Source organism: Gorilla gorilla, chromosome 1 (genome assembly GCF_029281585.2).
Source record: "Gorilla gorilla gorilla isolate KB3781 chromosome 1, NHGRI_mGorGor1-v2.1_pri, whole genome shotgun sequence".
Classification (NCBI taxonomy): domain Eukaryota; kingdom Metazoa; phylum Chordata; class Mammalia; order Primates; family Hominidae; genus Gorilla; species Gorilla gorilla.
In genome coordinates this window covers 6,157,124-6,177,839 of record NC_073224.2, presented here as the reverse complement: position 1 = coordinate 6,177,839, position 20,716 = coordinate 6,157,124, and the positions used below count along the sequence as shown (strand labels likewise).

The window sequence follows — 20,716 nt, the reverse complement described above, 5'->3', positions numbered from 1 at the left end:
CAGAGCACTTTAGTCCATGGTGGAGAGCCTCGCAGGAACTCAAGTTCAGACGGCTGGGATTGGCAATTGCCCTCGGGCTAGGGCTAGTCTAAATGCTCCCTCCATGGATGGGCATCAGCTGAGTTTGGTCCAGCTTTGTTTTCTGCTCCAGCAGGGCAGCGCTGAGTTCAATGCCTCACAATTGCTGTGCTCTCCCTCTCCCCAGAGCACAGAATTGCTCTCTGCACCATGCTGATGCTGCTGGGGAATGAGGCAAGGGTGCATTTGCAATTCACAATTGTTTTTCTATCTCTTCAGTGCTTCTTTCAGCAGTATAAAGTTAAGGCCAGGTACAGTGAGTGCTCACCTGATTTTTGTTTGTATAAAGGTGCTTTTTGTGTGTAGGTAGTTAACTAAATTGGTGTCCTTGCAGTGAGAACAATTGGGGGAGACTTCTATTCTGCCGTCTTGTTCCTCCTCCTTCCAAATTTTGATTCCTTTAAAGTAACATAACTGGGCTTATTATGCCTGTAATGATTGTCTTTTGTACATATTAAGTGTTTCCAGTTTATGGCTACCTAATATTGTCATTGTCTATGTTTGCATTTTTTACTTTACAACTCATATTCTCCCTTTCTCTATACACACACACACACACACAAATATATATTTATGTACATATAAATATTTGTTACATTTATATATATGTGTGTATGTGCTAAAACTAAGATGTAGGCATTTTCACATGAGTAGTATCCCTTAAAAAAAACTGATAGAAGTTGCCATGTATATGAATAAGGAAATCTGAGGTGGATGGTGAAAGGCGCAGAGAGAGGCAATCTGAAATAGAAAAGAGTCAAGAATCCATTAAACCTTTAAGTCACATTGTTTCCTTTTCTTGGAACTAACATTGACACAAACTATTTTACATGCTGTTTCGTTTTCTTTAGGTTTTATGATTAAACACATTTAAAGCCCAGTTGATATCTCTACAGTTAAAAATTGAATGTGTATGTTATGATGTGTCACAAGATAAGTAGCAAAATATAACTAACAAAACTTAGCAGGCAAAAAAATAGAATGTTGGAAAACAGCACATATGCACGTGTTAATTTCATCTTTTAAACCAGGCATAGATTTATCATTTAAAGTTGATACATCGGTAATACAATATAATTTACATTCATATATATTACTATGAGAAGACTAAACAAAAATGATTCATAACCGTACACCTTATGCATCAAGAGAATGCAACCAGGCCGGGCACAGTGGCTCACGCCTATAATGCCAGCAGTTTCGGGGGCCGAGGCAGGCAGGTCGCCTGAGCTCGGGAGAATGAGAACCACCAATCGAGTATAAAGTGATTTTCATCAACTTCATCTCTTATCATGTGTTCAAAAGGGTTTTGTAGCAATAGTTTCCATAAGTTGGATTTTTACACTAACCTGTTCATCAAGAGCCTGCCTGATATATTTTCTTAACAGATTGTTTGGTACCTTTACTGAATTGGCAATTAAAAAAGTTTTTCTTAGTGACATTTAGTAAATGAGTGATGTTTATTGGGAAGCTGCTTAATGCAAGAGAAAAATGAAAAGATTAGATCATGACTATTGTTAAAGTGAGAAATTAAATGACCACATAAAAAAACTTCTCTTCTCTTCCTTGGGTATTTTTCCAATATTACTCATTTGCCCTCTAGGGAAACAAATAACAGAGTTTTGTGATGAAACATGTGTTAAACAGCTGTTCTCAAGCTGTTAATTAAAAACAAAACAAACAAACAAACTGCAGAGGAGGCAGCCCAGGCATTTGTTGTGGGACACATTCTCTGCTTGCCACTTACATGTTTTGAGTACAGTTTTCAGTACCCATCAGAACCAGTTTAGTTGATATTCCTTCTGGATTATTAGAAGGAGTTTTCTCCATGAGAAATCTCAGGATGTTTATGATGTCACATACTAGATTACTTAAACTCTTCCCTCTTTGGTTCTTGGAGCTGTGTGCACAGTGCTGAAGTGTGACATCCATGCCTTCAGTTAAGTGGTCATCTTCAAATACCTCTAACTGGCACTCTCTTTTTTTTTTTGAAGCTTTTGCCTTTTAACCTGGATCTCCTCTCATCTTTTCAAGGAAAGACACTAATATGAAGACAGAAAACAAGAAGATCAAGAAGGTTCCCTTTTATCTCTTGTTTCTAAGGTCTCACCTCTTGTGAAGTTGTTTGTAAACAATTTTGTCTTTACCTAATATTCCTCTCTCTGGATATATTATACCTGTAAGTGATCCACTATCATCAACTTATATTTCCATACTCACAGTAAGAAAGCCATTTGGCTCTCTTAGATAATGTGTGTGAGTAGGAGAAAAACAAATAGGGAAGTTCACTCATTTGAGATAATTCAGATATTTTGTGCATGTTCAGTTCCCACAAATGTGATATCTTCTAAGTTACAGGGAATTAGGTAAGATGATCAAAATAATTAAATCGAATGGGATTGGAAGGTAGGAATTTTGGTGGAGGTATGAGTAATTGACATGTTTACTTTAAGAAGATTGGATTGAAGAAAATGAATTAAGCATAATCCAGGAGTACAGAGGTAAATACTTTTAACTGAACTAACAAAGGAAAGACTAGACAAAAACCTAGTTGTCAAAACTAAAAACATAGGTTACTCTTGAACTATTCCTGAATACTGTCGAACTCTTCATTTAGCACACTTAAAGATACATTTTTCAGGGAAAAGTGGAACTTTTATGATTAAATGGAGTCACCAGTTGGGCATCAATAACCACGGAAACACTTGAGGAAGGCTGTACATTTTCTGTTGTTTCATCTATAAAATACCCACTCATGTATGTATTTAATTTTTTTAATTTTTAAATTTTTTTCAACTTTTATTTTAGATTCAGGTGGTACATGTGCAGGTTTGTTACCTGGTAATATTCTGGGACGGTGAGGTTTGGGGTGTAAATGATCCTATCACCCAGGCACCTAGCATATACCCAATAGTTAGTTTTTGATCCTTGCCCCTCTATCTTCCTTCTAGGAGTCTCTATTTTCTGTTGTTGCCATCTTTATGTCTATGAGTATATAAATGTTGAGCTCTTATTCATAAGTGCCACTCACTTATTTAAAACAAACATCACTTTCTTGAAAAAATGTTTAAAAATGGTCAACTACCCTGATAGCATTTTGATAGATTCAGTCACTCTTTTGTGAACTTATTTTATTGATTGCTTTTTGTGACCCATTTTGGACACACTAAGAGACAGTATCTGAAAGACAGGAACATTCTTGCTATCGTGTGATGGTTGGTTGGTCAGATGTTGTCAGTCAGGCTATGTTGAAAGCACGGGCATAACACTTTCTGTGAGGTTAGAAGGGACCAAGTGGCCTACATATTCCCATTGCCTTCTGGACCGCGTCATTAGCTTGCTTTCTTTTCCGAAGATCAGTTTTATTCGCATTTAAGTGGTCTTCAAAGTTAGCCACTTGTCACAATGCAATATCATAGAAGATATCAAAGCAAATCTTCTGTCATTTGTGCTCTCAAATTATTAGTGTGAGTTTGAAATGGGAAAAGATAAAGTGTTCTAGGAGTAATCAATTGATGTATAGACCACCTAATACATACAAGGCTGTGCTAATGGCTGTTGATAGAAGGACTATTTAGAGGATGACTCTGCCCTTAAAGAGCTCATATTATATTTGAGGAGGCAGAAGCGTGCAGCAAATAAAAACAACAAAGAGAGTTGTAGAAACAAGTTGAAGAGGTGTCATGAGGGCGAGGGCAGCATGGGGCTCGCCCCTGTCAGAGCGCATCACAGAAAGACCCAAGATGTCTTCATTAAACTCTGGTAACCATCCGAGTGTGGTCCATCTTATTTGGAAAGGCATGAAATACGAAGTTCATAGTATGTGATGAGTAAAATAAATAATCAGGTTCTAGGATGCTCTGGTAAAGTGTATTCCTGATTCTTCAATCTCCATTCAGTTCAGCAAAATCTCCTGATTGCTCTACCTTGAGCTTCATTTCTGCCTTTGGGCGCATTTTTTTTCCTATCCCAACCCAAAACTTTCCAGGCTGACTACACGTGATTATAATTTATCTATGCACATATATGTTTGTAAATAGGCAGTGCTATGTTTCCTACTTAAAAATATATTATGTATATCTTTACATGAAAAGACAACTAAGCTACACCATTATCAATGAGTATAATGTAAATTGAGCAATGTTTGATTTAGTCAACCCATTAATGTTGATCATTAAGATTGTTTCTAGTTTATTTTCACAATGGCAATAATTTATTTAATGTCTTCACATATTATTCCCACTTCATACTATTTATTTCCTCAGAATAAACTGATGAAAATGGCTAAAAGATGGATTTTTTAAGTTTGCTAAATGCCAGACACTTACAGAAAAAAATGGTTTCAATTTGTACTTACACTAGCAGTGGGTGATGTTCCCCGCATCTTCACAATAAAAATCCTAATTTATTGTCATTACTTTAGCATTTTTTCAGAATACAAACGACATACCTTTTCATTAAAGAGACTCAAACATCATAAAAAAGTTTTCATAAAGAAATGTATTTATTTTTTGTACTTAAGTTTTTGAGCCACTTGATCTGGAGTGCGCGTTTTAAAGTCTTACTCTTTACCTCTAAGTTGCAATTTTGTTTTCTTCATATATATAAACTCTACCTTTCCCAGTTATCCGAATTCTCATCTTACTTGTGTGAAACATTTGTGCATATGTGGGTTTTTTGTATTTTGGCGGGAGACAGCAGTGTTTATTTCCAGATACTCTTCCTTTTAGTTGTTGAGCTTGTTTTTTCTATTCAGTTACTCATCCTTTACATTTCACACTGGTCCTACAGAGGTCAAAGTCAATTTTTAGCATTGTTTTTCCCCGGACAATTCATATGTGTTTGTCCTTTCAGATCAAATTTATAATCATTTTGACAAATTCCTCTAGAATAATTTTCTATTGCTTTTTAAATTAATACTGAATTATTTAGTTTTATAAATGTTCTCCAAAAGTTTAGCATATTACCAGTTATTTTACCATTTTTATTGTTATTATATAGAAATTTTTTCTGTGTCTGGGTGCGGTAGCTCATGTCTGTAATCCCAAAACTTTGGGAGACCAAGACAGGAAGATTTCTTCAGGCCAGAAGTTCAAGACCAGCCTGGACAACATGGCAAGACCCTGTTTCTACAAAAAGTACAAAAACATAAGCTGGATATGGTGGTCTGTGCCTGTAGTCCCAGCTACGCAGGAGGCTGAGGTAGGAGAATTGCTTGAGCCCAGAAGGTTGAGGCTACAATGAGCTGTGATCATGCCACTGAGCTCCAGCCTGAGGAACAGAGCAAGATCCTGTCTCAAAAAGGAAAAGAAAAAGAAAAAGAAATATTTTTGTTGATATGTTGTTGATATTATGAGTAACTACTTGTTCATATATGCTGGGGCATTTGACATTGTTATTAAAACCATAGGGGATTCCTGCAAGAAGTATAAGTGACCTGAGACCTGGGTCTACAGTAACCAGATGAAGAGAGAATTGTACTCCAGGCAGAGAGAGCTCCTGAGTCAGGCTATTTTCTGGGAGAGAGGTGCCAGGAATTGACAGAGTGCTGCAGAGTAGAGAGCTGAGTATCCAGGTCACTTAGGGACATACAAACCACAATCAAAACTTGATCTTTAGCTCACAAACAACCAAGAATCTTTGAAGGGGGTTAGAATGGGAAAAGAGGGAGTTTATATGAACAGGTTTGAAGATGTGTTGTTATTAATGTACTTCTGAGTTTAATAATTAATATTCATTTGGGAAATATTTATATGTGTGAACTTGGTTTATAATTATAAGAGTTTTCTGTCTTTTGAAGGCTATATATATTTATAAAATAAATGATTAATTCCATTTTTTTGTATACAAAGATTTTTTAATTTTCTGTCCTTAGAAGATTTTTATGGGATGTTTTCTGAACTAGGAATTTTGGGAAAGCAGAATTCCATTAAAACTTTTAAATTGTTCCAAATTTAGAGATCTTCTTTGGTATTTTCTTTTTTTTGATTTGTTTTTATCATACTTTAAGTTCTAGGGTACATGTGCACAACGTGCAGGTTAGTTACATATGTATACATGTGCCATGTTGGGGTGCTGCACCCATTAACTCGTCATTTACATTAGGTATATCTCCTAATGCTGTCCCTCCCCCCACCTATATGTGTGTGTATGCATTATATCTACTTATAATTATATATACATATTAAGAATTTTGACTATATTTGTGTGTATGCATTATATCTACTTATAACTATATATGCATATTATGTGTATGCATGCACTCATACAAAACTATACTTTAAAATCGTCTTCTTCTTCATTAAAATTTCAAACTATATTAATATAATGTTAAAATAACTTCTCATACTATAAATATTTTATCACTCTTCTCATATCTGTAGTTGGATCATTTTTCTTACTTTTAATGATGTTTTGAGTCATCCTTTCTGCCCTCAAATATCATTAGCATGGCCAGAAATAGGTCTATTTTGTTTCAGTTTTAAAGAATCAACTTTAAATATTCAGTCTGCTTATTTTAAAATCCATTAATATCTATTTAAGTCTTTTATATGGTCTTTCTCTTATTTAAATGTATTTTGCAGATATTTTTCTAATGTATTGGGTTAAATCCTTATTAACATCACATATTTTTTCTATAAGAATTACATTATTAGAGGTTATAAAATTTTGTCTGGATACATCTTTAGCTATATCCTATAGGCTTCCATACATAATATATTTAATTTAATGAAAGTTTGAACTTCCTTTGGTCTAAGTAGTGTTTTAGGCATACGTTAAAGTATTTCAAATTCTCTGATTTAGATGTGAAACTATTATTATGATTTTAGAATTCTAATATATTTTAGTAAAAAAAAAAAAGAGATTGTCCTATGGAAGCTAACTGAATATACTAAGCACATAATACATTTCCATTTAAAATCCAAATTACAGAATTGTTCTCTTTGTTCCATTTATAATATCACCTTATATTGTAGTTTATATATACTATGTCATTCCTTTTTGCATTTTTTAGTTTTCTTTTCCATTTTGTACATTTTGTTTTGTTTTCTTTGAAGAGTAAATCTGCACTTTGAAAGAGGATGTTTACTCTGAATGATGTCGTAGCCATGATTAACATAGTTTTTTCTATCTCATTTCATCCTATGCTTCGTGTTAATTTCCTGTGCTGTTATACCTTTTTTCTTTCATTATTTTAAACCATTTTAATACACACCCAAACACACATGTACACACATACAAACATTCTTTTAACTCATTTTAATACCAGTAACTGATTTGGTTAATCTTTTTCAAAATTGTTCTTATTCTTATAGTTGCCTCTGTGTTGGAGTCATAGGCTCCAGAAAAAAAAAAATGTATTTTTTTTCTGGCTCATTTACTTAGAAAAAATGTTAGATTCTTCATAATTGTATATGCTTTTATTTATTATCAGCCCTTTGCCCTGTATGTTCCAAGAAAGAGGGAATATTGTTAATGGTATCTTCTGCTCCTAGAAAAATGTCTAGTGAATACTGGATCACAATAAATACTTGAATGTATAAATACATAAATGAATGAAAGCTGCTTTCTCGTACTTCTTAATTTTACATTCTATTTAAATAGAATTTGTTTTGCATGTATAGTATTAGCATTCCATTTTCAGACCCTGTTTTCTGTAGAGACAGAGATAGGTATATCTATCTGTGTCTACAGATTAGATGTCATAGATATATATGTATCTATTTCTACATATATATGTCTTTGTTGATAAGAATCTTTTGAGTTCTATGCAATGAGGCAATCATATTTACATTATTTTTAAATATATATATATTTAACCTGAATTCAACATTTACTATTAGTAATATTACAGTTTCTTCCCTTTTCTTAATTTTGTTTCATCTACACAAATATTCAGCTGTATCTTACTGTTTATTCCCCCTAATTTATCTCAGAATGTCTTCCTGTTTGAGCCACACATTACTCTCAACTAAAATGTATCTAATGATATCGATAATAAGTTTTACTGAACAGACAGCACATTCTAGACACTAGTCTAAGAAACTGATGTGTGTGAATGATGTAAACTTTGAAACTTGGGCTCTTTCTATTATTACAGAGCAAATGGGGGAAACGGATACAAAAATAATTTCAGTATCTGTGGTCACACAATTTGGTGGTGGAGAAAGGCTCAAACCCAAGGAAATTCTGGCTCCAGAGCTCTCTCTTTTTACTGCAACATTGTATATCTTCAGTTTAGACATTTTTTCACTTTTATTTGGAATTTATCAGGAAGACACCTGTGGTCAGTGTGAATTTTAGCCTGTGTAGGTGACTGTGTTTTCCTTTTCTTGTGTTTTGTTTGCATGCTACTATGTTTTTATTAGATGCTGCCAGATGCTTTTACTTCAAATAACTTTCCCAGACATGCACAGTGTATTTATTAATGAAATGAAACATCCATATACAGAGTCTTTTTGTTCCTTTCCCAAGTTTTCCTTTTCAATTTTTATTAATAATTCTCTCCTATTTGTGAAATCACTCTTTTTAAAACACTGATTATTTATATTTTGCTTTTGTAGTTCCAATACTCCATGTCTACCTTTCTTTCTTTTTATATTTTTAGATGGAGACTTGCTTTGTTGCCCAGGCTGGAGTTCAATGGTGAATCTCAGCTCACTGCAACCCCTGCCTCCCTGGTTCAAGCGATCCTCCCACCTCAGCCTCCAGAGTAGCTGGGACTACAGGCACCCGCCATCATGCCTGGCTAATTTCTGTAGAGACAGGGTTTCACCATGTTGGCCAGGCTGGTCTTGAACTCCTGACCTCAGGTGATCCACCCACTTCGGCCTCCCAAAATGCTGGGATTACAGGCGTGAGCCACCGTGCCCGGCCCATGTCTATGTTTCTTACCATTTAATATCTGCCTTTCTGCATCCCGAGAGCTACTCAAGTTTTATCCTCCACAACCCTAACACAATTTTGTGTCTTCAGCACTCTTCTTTGCAGCCTTTCTTGTAACTTCTCATCCTGGAACTGTTTTTAATTGTCATGGGTAAAGCACCACACTCGCCTGAGTGTGTTCACCCTCTCCTGAAGTGTTTCCTAATGTTATCGTCATGGGTAAAGCACTGCACTAGCCTGAGTGCGCTCATCCTCTCCTGAAGTGTTTCCTAATGTTATCGTCATGGGTAAAGCACTGCACTAGCCTGAGTGTGCTCACCCTCTCCTGAAGTGTTTCCTAGTGTTATCGTCATGAGTAAAGCACCGCACTAGCCTGAGTGCGCTCACCCTCTCCTGAAGTGTTTCCTAGTGTTATCGTCATGGGTAAAGCACCGCACTAGCCTGAGTGCGCTCACCCTCTCCTGAAGTGTTTCCTAGTGTTATCGTCATGGGTAAAGCACCGCACTAGCCTGAGTGCGCTCACCCTCTCCTGAAGTGTTTCCTAGTGTTATCGTCATGGGTAAAGCACCGCACTAGCCTGAGTGCGCTCACCCTCTCCTGAAGTGTTTCCTAGTGTTATCGTCATGGGTAAAGCACCGCACTAGCCTGAGTGCGCTCATCCTCTCCTGAAGTGTTTCCTAGTGTTATCGTCATGGGTAAAGCACTGCACTAGCCTGAGTGCGCTCATCCTCTCCTGAAGTGTTTCCTAATGTTATCGTCATGGGTAAAGCACTGCACTAGCCTGAGTGCGCTCACCCTCTCCTGAAGTGTTTCCTAGTGTTATCGTCATGGGTAAAGCACTGCACTAGCCTGAGTGCGCTCATCCTCTCCTGAAGTGTTTCCTAATGTTATCGTCATGGGTAAAGCACTGCACTAGCCTGAGTGTGCTCACCCTCTCCTGAAGTGTTTCCTAATGTTATCGTCATGGGTAAAGCACTGCACTAGCCTGAGTGTGTTCATCCTCTCCTGAACTGTTTCCTAGTGTTATCGTCATGGGTAAAGCACTGCACTAGTCTGAGTGTGCTCACCCTCTCCTGAAGTGTTTGCTAATGTTATCGTCATGGGTAAAGCACTGCACTAGCCTGAGTGCGCTCACCCTCTCCTGACGTGTTTCCTAGTGTTATCGTCATGGGTAAAGCACTGCACTAGCCTGAGTGTTCTCACCCTCTCCTGACGTGTTTCCTAGTGTTATCGTCATGGGTAAAGCACCGCACTAGCCTGAGTGCGCTCACCCTCTCCTGAAGTGTTTCCTGGTGTTATCATCATGGGTAAAGCACCGCACTAGCCTGAGTGCGCTCACCCTCTCCTGAAGTGTTTCCTAGTGTTATTGTCATGGGTAAAGCACTGCACTAGTCTGAGTGCGCTCACCCTCTCCTGAAGTGTTTCCTGGTGTTATCATCATGGGTAAAGCACCGCACTAGCCTGAGTGCGCTCACCCTCTCCTGAAGTGTTTCCTAGTGTTATTGTCATGGGTAAAGCACTGCACTAGTCTGAGTGTGCTCACCCTCTCCTGAAGTGTTTCCTAGTGTTATCGTCATGGGTAAAGCACTGCACTAGCCTGAGTGCGCTCATCCTCTCCTGAAGTGTTTCCTAGTGTTATCGTCGTGGGTAAAGCACTGCACTAGCCTGAGTGCGCTCACCCTCTCCTGAAGTGTTTCCTAGTGTTATCGTCATGGGTAAAGCACTGCACTAGCCTGAGTGTGCTCATCCTCTCCTGAAGTGTTTCCTAGTGTTATCGTCATGGGTAAAGCACTGCATTAGCCTGAGTGTGTTCATCCTCTCCTGAAGTGCTCCCTAATGTTATCGTCTGTTTCTGCTCCCATTGACATTGCAGGAAGCTCCTTCTAATTCATCAGGTCATCACGAGGAGCTCATTAGATGAGATGCTACCCCTTAGATGGAGGATCTGCATTTTGGATGGACAGTGGACAGAATAAATCTTCAGCCCCTTTTTCCCCCTCACCACCTGATCCACTGAGCCTCTTCTAAACCGGTAAGCAAAACTGTGCAGTTATGTTTAAATTTTTGTTGAAAGAGAAGAAAAACTTAGAAAGGAAAAGTTTCGATTTCTTGTTAGCTAGCATTTTTCCTTGTGTCTGTGTATTTCTCACTTTCCTAAATGAAGTCTCCTGTTCACTGTGCTGAGAACACTCCTTCAGGAACCTCCTTTGTTGGTCTACTTGCAAAACTCTACCCTTTTTCTCCACAATTTCTTGGCTAAGGGAGGGTAAGAATGGGGAAAGCAGAGAAGCAGACCCTGCTGCAGAGAAAATCTGGCACAGAGACACACAGCCAGTCCTTTTTCTGAGTGGTTCACGCCATGAGAGACCTTGTACGTGTGCTGGCCAAAACCGAAGGGGCTTTTCTCTACTGAGGAGTCGCTAGGGTTCATCTTTTCCTAGTACTCAAGATTTTTAATTGTCAGTGTAGATAAAAAATTGAATCGTTTCTGTGGTTTCGTGAGCATGTACTGAGAAGTTTGAAACAGGCCACCCTGGAGAATATGTAGACACTTGCAAATTATTTTTTAGGCCCTGTTGTTCATGTAATGCTATTACCTAACATCTTGATCCTCATTGTTTAATCTGAGAGTGAACTTAGGAAATGACAGTCTTCTTCCCGGAATGAGTTTTCCCAGAAACTAGTCTTTTACGAGTCCATATCTTTTGCTAAAAGATTCCTCCAATGGCAATTATTTGCATGATCAGGAAGAATGTTCTGAGATTTTATCATTTTAAATAATTCAGAAGACAATGCTCAAGCCTGCAACCCTGCCTAGTTAGTGTTCAACAGGTGACACGTAATTTTAGAGTGTGTCCGCTGGTGCTCAACAGGTGACACGTGCTTTTTAGAGTGTGTCTCCTATGGTTTGTGCCTGTGGTATACACACAGTAGCTAAGAAATGCAACGTTGCCTTCGGCAAGATATTATGTGTCCTCATTATCAGCATTCTCTCACAAGCGCAACAGCTTATCACAGATTAGCGTTTGAATTTACTCAGCTGTGGTCCTTTGCATATGTTACATGACGTTTGATCATGACAACATCCCTTAAGTTTCCTGTGATATCCTAATTATAGATCTGGAAATGGGCTCTAAGATTTTAAGTAATGTGCATTAGGGCACATTGCAAATGATGAAGCCAGGACCCCAAACAAGCATTCTCAGTGCAAGTATTTCAGAATTGAGCAAGCCCCTACTCCAAAACGGTGTTCTGGAAACTGGCTGCCGGCTCTGTGCACTTATGCTACATCATCTGCCTCTCTGTCTGGTGTAACACCTGAGTGCACACAGAAGCGTTCAAGAATTCAAAAATCAAGTTGGATTTTAGAGAGTGTTAAACCTGATGAGGAAACTTTTAAAAGATATTCTTATATTCATCGTGTATTCAAGATGTGAATGCACCACCCATAGCTATCTAAGATTGTGTATGGTTTCCTGCCCCTGGCCTACAAGATCTTTTATGCATTTCATTCAGTCACCATCTCCAAGGCTTACGACTGACCAACCAAATCAGGAAGTTTTGAGTGAAATGAGGAGGATATTAGGACAGAAAGCACAACCTGGTCTATCCCAATGTAAGCCTTCAAGACCCACAAAAATACAACACTAAGCAAAAACCAAAAATGACTCAAATGTACCAAAGAGACAAAAAGAAAAAAACAGAAAGATCATAATGAACATGTTAAAGTTAAACTGTTACATGTTACAAACTGCAACTCAATTCTACTGATAACACTTAGAAAATAATTCTGTTCTCTTTACCCCAGCCTGCATACCTTGAAGAACTGATCACTAATATCTCACTGTCTTCATCACTTGCAATTCTCTTCCTGAACTGACTTTTGTTTCCTGACTATCCCAAACTCCTTTTTGCTTTAGGGATGTCACATTTGCTATTTATTTTGTAGAAACACCCTAGCCCTAAATCTTCACATGAATTTTCTTTTATCTTTCATTGTCTGTGTTGAAGTTTTCCGCAAAGCCCTTATTTGCATTACCTGGAACCATGGTTCCCACTTTTGATTTACTGTGCTTATTTCATAACTAGAATGTAAGTCACATGATTCATATTCTTTTTATTTACTACAGTATCCCCAGAGCTTAGAACACTGCACAGTACTCTCTCCATAAATAAAGATTAAGTGTGCAAATGAATGAGAAATTGACAAATGGTGAGGGAACACATAAGAATGGCCAATGATCAGGTAGATGATGTAATCATATTTATTACAGTTCAACATAGTTTTCAGTTGTGTCTACAATTTGTGGTTATTTCTGGATGAGACCAATAGGTTTTAAAATTATCACAGAAATTCCCAATTTGAGCCAATGGCCTATTGAATTATTTTATTGGGTTGTTTGAATTGATTGGATCAATAGTCTTTCAGTTGTATCCACATTTTAAGTAAATGGAGCCAACTCCAAATGAAGGATCCTCTCTAGGGCCCAGATTTTCTTCAATCATAATGAAACTCCCTTAAGCCAAGTATCGATTGCCAAACATTCATTCATCTTCGTCCCATGGGGTCCTAATGTTGAAATTATTCTTCATCAAAAAGAAATAGCCAAGAAAAAGGAAGCTACAAATCTACCACACCAAAAAAAGTTTTATATTAGCTACATAAAAGATTTTAATCTAATAATGTTTACACAGACATGTTTAAGTGATTTATCTTTTGTCATTTTCATTGACCCTGCTTCTCTTCTTATGCCTCCAGTTCAAACTCAGTACCATGAATGAAAACAATGAAACTTTGACCAGAGGCTTTACCCTCTTGGGGCTCTTCACTCACGATAAAGGCTCAGGATTCTTTTTCGGTGTCATTTGTGCCGTCTTCTTCATGGCCATGATAGCTAATGGGGTCATGATCTTCCTGATTAACATAGACCCTCATCTCCACACCCCCATGTACTTCCTCCTCAGCCACCTCTCCATCATTGACACATTATACATCTCCACCATTGTGCCTAAGATGCTGGTAGATTATCTCATGGGCGAGAGGACCATCTCTTTCATTGCCTGCACTGCTCAGTGCTTTCTCTACATGGGCTTTATGGGGGCTGAATTCTTCCTTCTGGGGCTCATGGCCTATGACCGCTATGTGGCCATCTGCAACCCACTGCGCTATCCTGTCCTCATCAGCTGGCCGGTCTGCTGGATGATCCTGGCCAGCTCTTGGTTCGGTGGGGCTTTGGACAGTTTTCTCCTCACCCCCATTACCATGAGTCTCCCGTTCTGTGCCTCTCACCAAATCAATCACTTTTTCTGTGAGGCACCCACCATGCTGAGGCTGGCCTGTGGGGACAGAACCACCTATGAAACAGTGATGTACGTGTGCTGCGTTGCAATGCTGCTGATCCCCTTCTCGGTGGTGACTGCATCCTACACCAGGATTCTCATCACAGTGCATCAGATGACATCAGCTGAAGGGAGGAAGAAGGCCTTTGCCACCTGCTCTTCACACATGATTGTGGTGACATTGTTCTATGGGGCTGCCTTGTATACGTATATGCTTCCCCAATCTTACCACACCCCAATCAAAGATAAGGTCTTCTCTGCCTTTTATACCATCCTCACACCCTTATTAAACCCTCTCATCTACAGTCTGAGGAACAAGGATGTGATGGGTGCCTTGAAGAGAGCTGTGGCAAGATGTTAGGGGACATGTGGTGTGATGAGGAAAGAATTCTGATGGTCTAAAACCTCCACATCCTATTCAGGCATATATGGGGTCGTATCATGGATACCACGGATGATGCTGACAGGAACTGCCAATACCAGCTGTGCTAAATGGTGTGTCAACAGTACCCCCATCAAAAATGGGAAGTTGCTGTAACAGTCACACACAAATAATGCCAGAGTTCTAGAAACACCACTCATGTTTATTCTTCTTTGGTTTCTACTAATTCCAAGTCTTCTCTCATATCACTTCTCTGATTGCAGTTTGTGTATATGAATGCTCCAAAATGTTGAGTTAATATTACATATTCTGCCCATCTTCAATGGCTCCATAAGAACTGGTGATTTTGACTATATTGTTTAAACAATCCATCAATTGGCTTATCAAAGGTTTAGGGATGCCAAGGTTTGAAAGACATATGAAAGAGACTAAACTGTCATAAAACTGTAAAAGAAAAATCTACATAGACTTACACCAAGATTTAGAAAATCCAAATATCTCTTCTTTGAGTAACCACTGAAAACACTCCTCCTTTATCTACATTTGGAGCTAAAAAAAAAATGAATCGTGTTTTGTAGAAATGCCAAGACTAAATCTTTATGGGGGAGGGAGTCTGTAATGTTATTTTTTTAATATGGTAACTAACTGTTACATTGGAAGACACAGCAAAAGGTAGTTGAGAAAGAAATGCCCTATTAACTAACAGTTTCTGTAATCACTTTACAGCTTCTTCTCCAATTCACTAGCATTTTTAGACTTTTGGGATCCCTGTGCAGATGTTAGTGTTGTTGGAGCTATTTCTACCAACTTTTCTCTTTTAAAAAAGTAGTAGACAGCATCATGTTTTTCCTTCTCTATAGCACTGGCTTTTGCATTGGATAGCATTGCAAAGTGGGAAGGAAATACCCAGCTTTTCATGTGAAAATTAGAACTGGAAACGCTTGTAAATGACTTAGCGTCATGAGCGGTGCAAGGTTAGAAATAACCGGGACCACAAATGCTTGTGTCTTTCCACAATGTCGGGATTTTATTGATGCTGTTTCAATCAGAAAAGCCACCATGAGCTACATAGAGTTCCCAAGGGGGCAACTCTCCTTTTCATTCACTTGGTAGTCAGCGCTGCGGGCACACAGACTCAAGCCACTCCACAAGTCAGTCAGTAATGCAAACCATACATAATAGTGTACTTAATCAATATGTAAATGTTATAGGTTTAACATTTCACAACAAACAAACTAACATTTAACACAAGAAGGAAAAGGGATAGGAGAAAGGATCACAAACCAGTCCAGGGGGAGAGAAGAAGAGAAAAGCGGTCCTGGTCCAGGCCGGGTGGTCCATCAGTCTTGCAAGAAAGAGTCTCTGAGGTGGCAGAGACTTCAGCAGCAGATGCCAAGTTTTCATCACCAGTGACTGCAAGATGGTGTCAGTTAACATGGCTATTTCGAGCTGCTGAAGGCCTGCTCTTTTATGGTTACAGAGTCCTCCCATGAGAACTGATCATGGAAGAGTGTGCTTGTTTGAGTCCTTATCTGGTTGGATACAGTCTTTTATTTTTTAATTTGTTTAGTAGACAACACATCTTATCCTTGTTGGAAAAGTGCTCTATGAAATATAAAATAAAGTCTTTTTTAAGATGGAGTTGGCTACATCAAGGGTGTTCTATACACTTAGTATGATTTCTTTTTAAGTGGCTAAGAACTGGAGAAAAAATGTTTGGCCTAAATTGTAGACACAGTAGTAAAAACCAGGACCACATCCCAAACCCCTCAGGCCACCTCTACAAGCTGCTGTGCCAGGCTTTGTACTGTCATTGGTTTAACAAAATCCAAGCTGGGTTCAGTGATGTTCTGCAGCGACTGAAGATGGTGGGTGAATGAAACATAGCCACACCTCCTTTTGTACTAAAAAAAGCTGCTGGGTATTTGACAAAATATTTAGCCAAATAGAACAGCTCAGCTTGGCATTGGGCTGAGCACTTAATCGAGAAAATAGACCTGGTCTTGCCTAACAGAGCAGGGTTTTCAGTTGAAATCCAGGAACAGCTTTTCCGAGGCTTTTCAGCTGGAGGCTCAACATCTCCTCAATCTTGTCAGACTGTCTTGGACAACAGTATGTGCCAGATAATATGAGGGAGCATTTCCAACCAAGAAGATGTTGAGGTACAAAAAACACAACAAATCAGAAGAGAAGGAGACGGCTGGCCCATAAGAACTGATCATCAGTTTCAGCTCCACGTAAACACCATGTGAATTTCTGTCAATCATACAATGCTTCTGAGGACCAACTTTCTTTTTTATAAAATTTGACTTAATACATACTTTTGTCTTGTAAGATTTTAAAATCAAGTAAAATGATGAATGCAATAAAACCTTATAAATGCTAGTCATTATTTCAGCTATTCTTTGAAAAGATGATTGACTTTTATATTCAGTTTTTACAATTTCTTTCATTTCTATCGATCCATTACAGGCAAAAGCACACTCTCTTGTACAGCCACTTTGGAATACAGTTTGACAGTTTCTTACAATATTGAACATAATCTTATCATATGATCTGGCAATTGTGTTTCTTGGTACTAACTCTGCTGATTTGGAAACTTATGTTCATAGTAGATTTTTCATACATTCCAAAACATAGACTTAATCAGAATGTCCTTCAGAAATTAAATGGATAAAGTGTGGCACATGCATACAGTGGAATATTATTTAGTGTTAAAAATAAATGATTTATCAAGCCATTGGAAGACATGGAGGAAATTTAAATGCATATTGTGAAGTGAAAGAAGCCGATCTGAAAAGGCTGCATACTGTGTGATTCCAGCTGCATGACATCCTGGAAAAAACAAAACTGTGGATACAGGAAAAAGATAAGTGTTGCAAGGGGTCTGGGGGAAGTATGGACGGATGGACAGAGCACAGAGGACTTTTAGAGCAGTGAAACTATTCTGTATGACACAGTAATTAATGTTACATAATATTATGTTGCATGGTACTATGTATTTGTGGAAAAAAACATACAACTCTGGAACAGAAAGACTCATCCTTATGTAAAATATGAACTATTAATAATAATGTATCAAAATTGATTCATCTATTGTAACAAATGTACTACACTAATGCCAGATGTTAACAATAGGGAAAAGAGAGGGGATATATAAAAACTTTGTGAACTATCCATTCAATTTTTTGGTAAACCTCGTTGTTCTAAAATATAAAATTTCATTTTAAAACAGTTTTCTAACAATTGTATAACTCTCTGATACTATATTTCTTGATTGGATTTCAGTCAATAAATCATTAGGAGTTCTCATCAAAGAATTGTGGTGTTTGTAGAAGTTAGGATAGGGGATGGGGATGAAATAATAAAAGTTTGTTAATCTAATTGGTCTTGTTTTGGGAGTTTGGTTATATGTTGTTTTGAAGACGTGGGAGCAGTGAGGCTAATATTTCCTGGAAAGTTAGAAGAACATGGGCCAAATATTAATTAGTTTTATGCTTGGGGCATATGGTAGGAGCCCCTCATTCCAAGTTAGCATTCCTTTCCTGTTCTGCATATATAAGAAAATACTGGAAATGCATCATCTGTATATGGAAGAGGGGGGAAAATGTCTATATTACCTCATGCCAGAAAACCAAAACCTATTAAAAGAGGGATGCTGCTTCAGGAGAAGGCCTTTTTAGAGTGAGTGAATTTTTTTTAAAGAATTTGATTATTCATGACCCATCATTGGGAATTTCATCTCGAGTTCAGATATTCAGCCTTTGATGGAATGTGAAGCCACTTGTGGGCCATTTGGCCATCCCTGCAGGAAAATCAGTTCAAAACTCAGCCTGACTCTGCGGGAAACCTCTTAGAAACCTGTGCTTCCCCTGGTTGGAACCAGCTAGCAAAATGCATAATTTGTGCTCAAAGAAGAATCAGTAATGGCTACAAGAGAGATTAATTTTTCTTTTAGCTCTCCCAGTAACTCAGTCTACCATTTGGATGACTCTGTTGCCTTAGCCTGAGTTTCTACTGAAGTGAATAGGGAATACTCTCCTAGATATTGTTGTTGATTCCCTCAGAACAAAATTAACACGGCAACTATCAAGTCATGCACAACCCTTTTGGAAACTTGAGGAAGAACGTGAGCAACATTTCTAAAGGTTTTTGTCACTATTCTGAAATTCATAATGTCATAAATATATGTCATTTTATTACTAGACTTTAGAAATATGTAGGCATTGTGTGGCACAGAGTGATTTTTGATATGAATTGATGTTCTCAAGAAGTCAATGGTTTTACATTAAAAAATGCAGGACTGTGCATGGGAAGGAGTGTAGGTGGAATGATTGGGGACCATAGAGCAACAGGAGTCTGGTGCCTTCTAGGACCTATCCAGAGATATTCAGCCTGACAAGCATCAGGCATTCACAATGATGCTCAAATGAAATGTGAAGAATTATTAATACAGGAGAAGAATTCAAGGTAGTTTTGTCAAACTGATGAGTTTTTGGTAAATGCTAGTTGCAAAGATCACTGCTAGGTTTTTGGATTGCTGTGCTGAGGATTTTTCTGAGGTCACATGTAGGCTCTATGGGAAGAGTGATGTAAACTAATTAGCCAGGATGGACACAGGTGGGTGCCTCGGGATGAGTTCTAGGGTGTGAGGTGCCACATTGGCTGCAGTCAGCTCTTACCCACAAGTGCCATCTAATGGTTTATAGCATAGCAGTTGCACAGCAAGAAGAAATAAAAAGCATCTAAATAAGGAAAAGAAGAAGGCAAACTATGTCTGTTTGCTGATAATATGATTCAATACCCCCCAAAAACCAAAAGACTTTGCCAAAAGATTCCTGGAACTGAGAAACAACTTCAAGTACAGACTCAGGATACAAAATTAATGTACAAAATTCAGTGACATTTCTAAACACCAGAAACATTCAAGCTGAGATCCAAATCAAGAAGTCAATTCGATTTACAACAGCCACAAAAATAAAAAATCTAGGAATGCAGTTAGCCACAGAGGTGAAAGATCTCCACTAGGAGGACCACAAAACACTGCTGAAAGAAAGTAAATAAGACTCAAACAAACAGATAAACATTCCATGCTCACTGGTTGGAAGAATTAATCTCATTAAAGTGGCCCAAAGAAATCTACAGATTTAATGTTATTCATAAAAAACTACAGACTTTATTTTTCACAGAATTAGAGACAACTATTATAAAATTAAGATGAAACAAAAAAAGAGACCAAAAAGCCAAAGTAACCCTAAGCAAAAAGAATAATGCTAAAGATATCACAATACCTGGCTTCAAACTATACTATAATGTTCCAGTAACCAAAGCAGATGGTACTGGTATAAAAACAGACACATAGACCAAATTGAACCAAATAGAGAACAAAGAAATAAAGCCACAGACCTCCACCCTGTTTATCTTTGACAAAGTTGACAAAAGCAAGCAATGGGGAAAGGACTCCCTACCTAATAAATGGTGCTGTAATAGCTGGATAGCCATATGCAGAAGAATGAAAGTGGACCCCTGCCTTTCACTATATACAAAAATTAAATTACGATGAAATAAAGATTTAAATGTAATAACTCAAACTAAGAAGCCTACAAGGAAGCCTACAAAACCCCATTCTGAACGTTGGCCATGGGAAATAATGTATGACTAAATCCTCAAAAGCAATTGCAACCAAAACAAAAATTGACAAGAGGGACCTAATTAAACTAAAGAGCTTTTGCACAGCAAAAGAAACTATCAACTGGGTAAGCAAACAACCTATAGAAAGGGATAAAATAGATTTTCTAGTTTATTTGCATAGAGATGTTTATAGTATTCTCTGATGGTAGTTTGTACTTCTGTGAGATCAGTGGTGATATCCCCTTTATCATATTTTACTGTGTCTATTTGATTCTTCTCTCTTTTCTTCTTTATTAGTCTGCCTAGCATTCTATCTGTTTTGTTAATCTTTTCAAAAAACCAGCTCCTGGATTCATTGAATTTTTGAAGGGTTTGTGTCTCTATCTCCTTCAATTCTGC

The 20,716-nt window shown here is 37.9% G+C and overlaps 1 protein-coding gene across 1 annotated transcript; it reads left to right on the top strand.

Annotated features, from left to right (window-relative positions):
• Window positions 1–1,952: 1,952 nt before the first annotated feature.
• Window positions 1,953–17,931, top strand: OR2T6 (olfactory receptor family 2 subfamily T member 6). Its single transcript, XM_055381324.2, has 3 exons — window positions 1,953–2,261; window positions 10,842–10,996; window positions 13,735–17,931. The coding sequence occupies exon 3, from the start codon at window positions 13,739–13,741 to the stop codon at window positions 14,663–14,665; it is 927 nt and encodes a 308-aa protein (XP_055237299.2). The 5' UTR covers window positions 1,953–2,261; window positions 10,842–10,996; window positions 13,735–13,738; the 3' UTR covers window positions 14,666–17,931.
• Window positions 17,932–20,716: the final 2,785 nt, after the last annotated feature.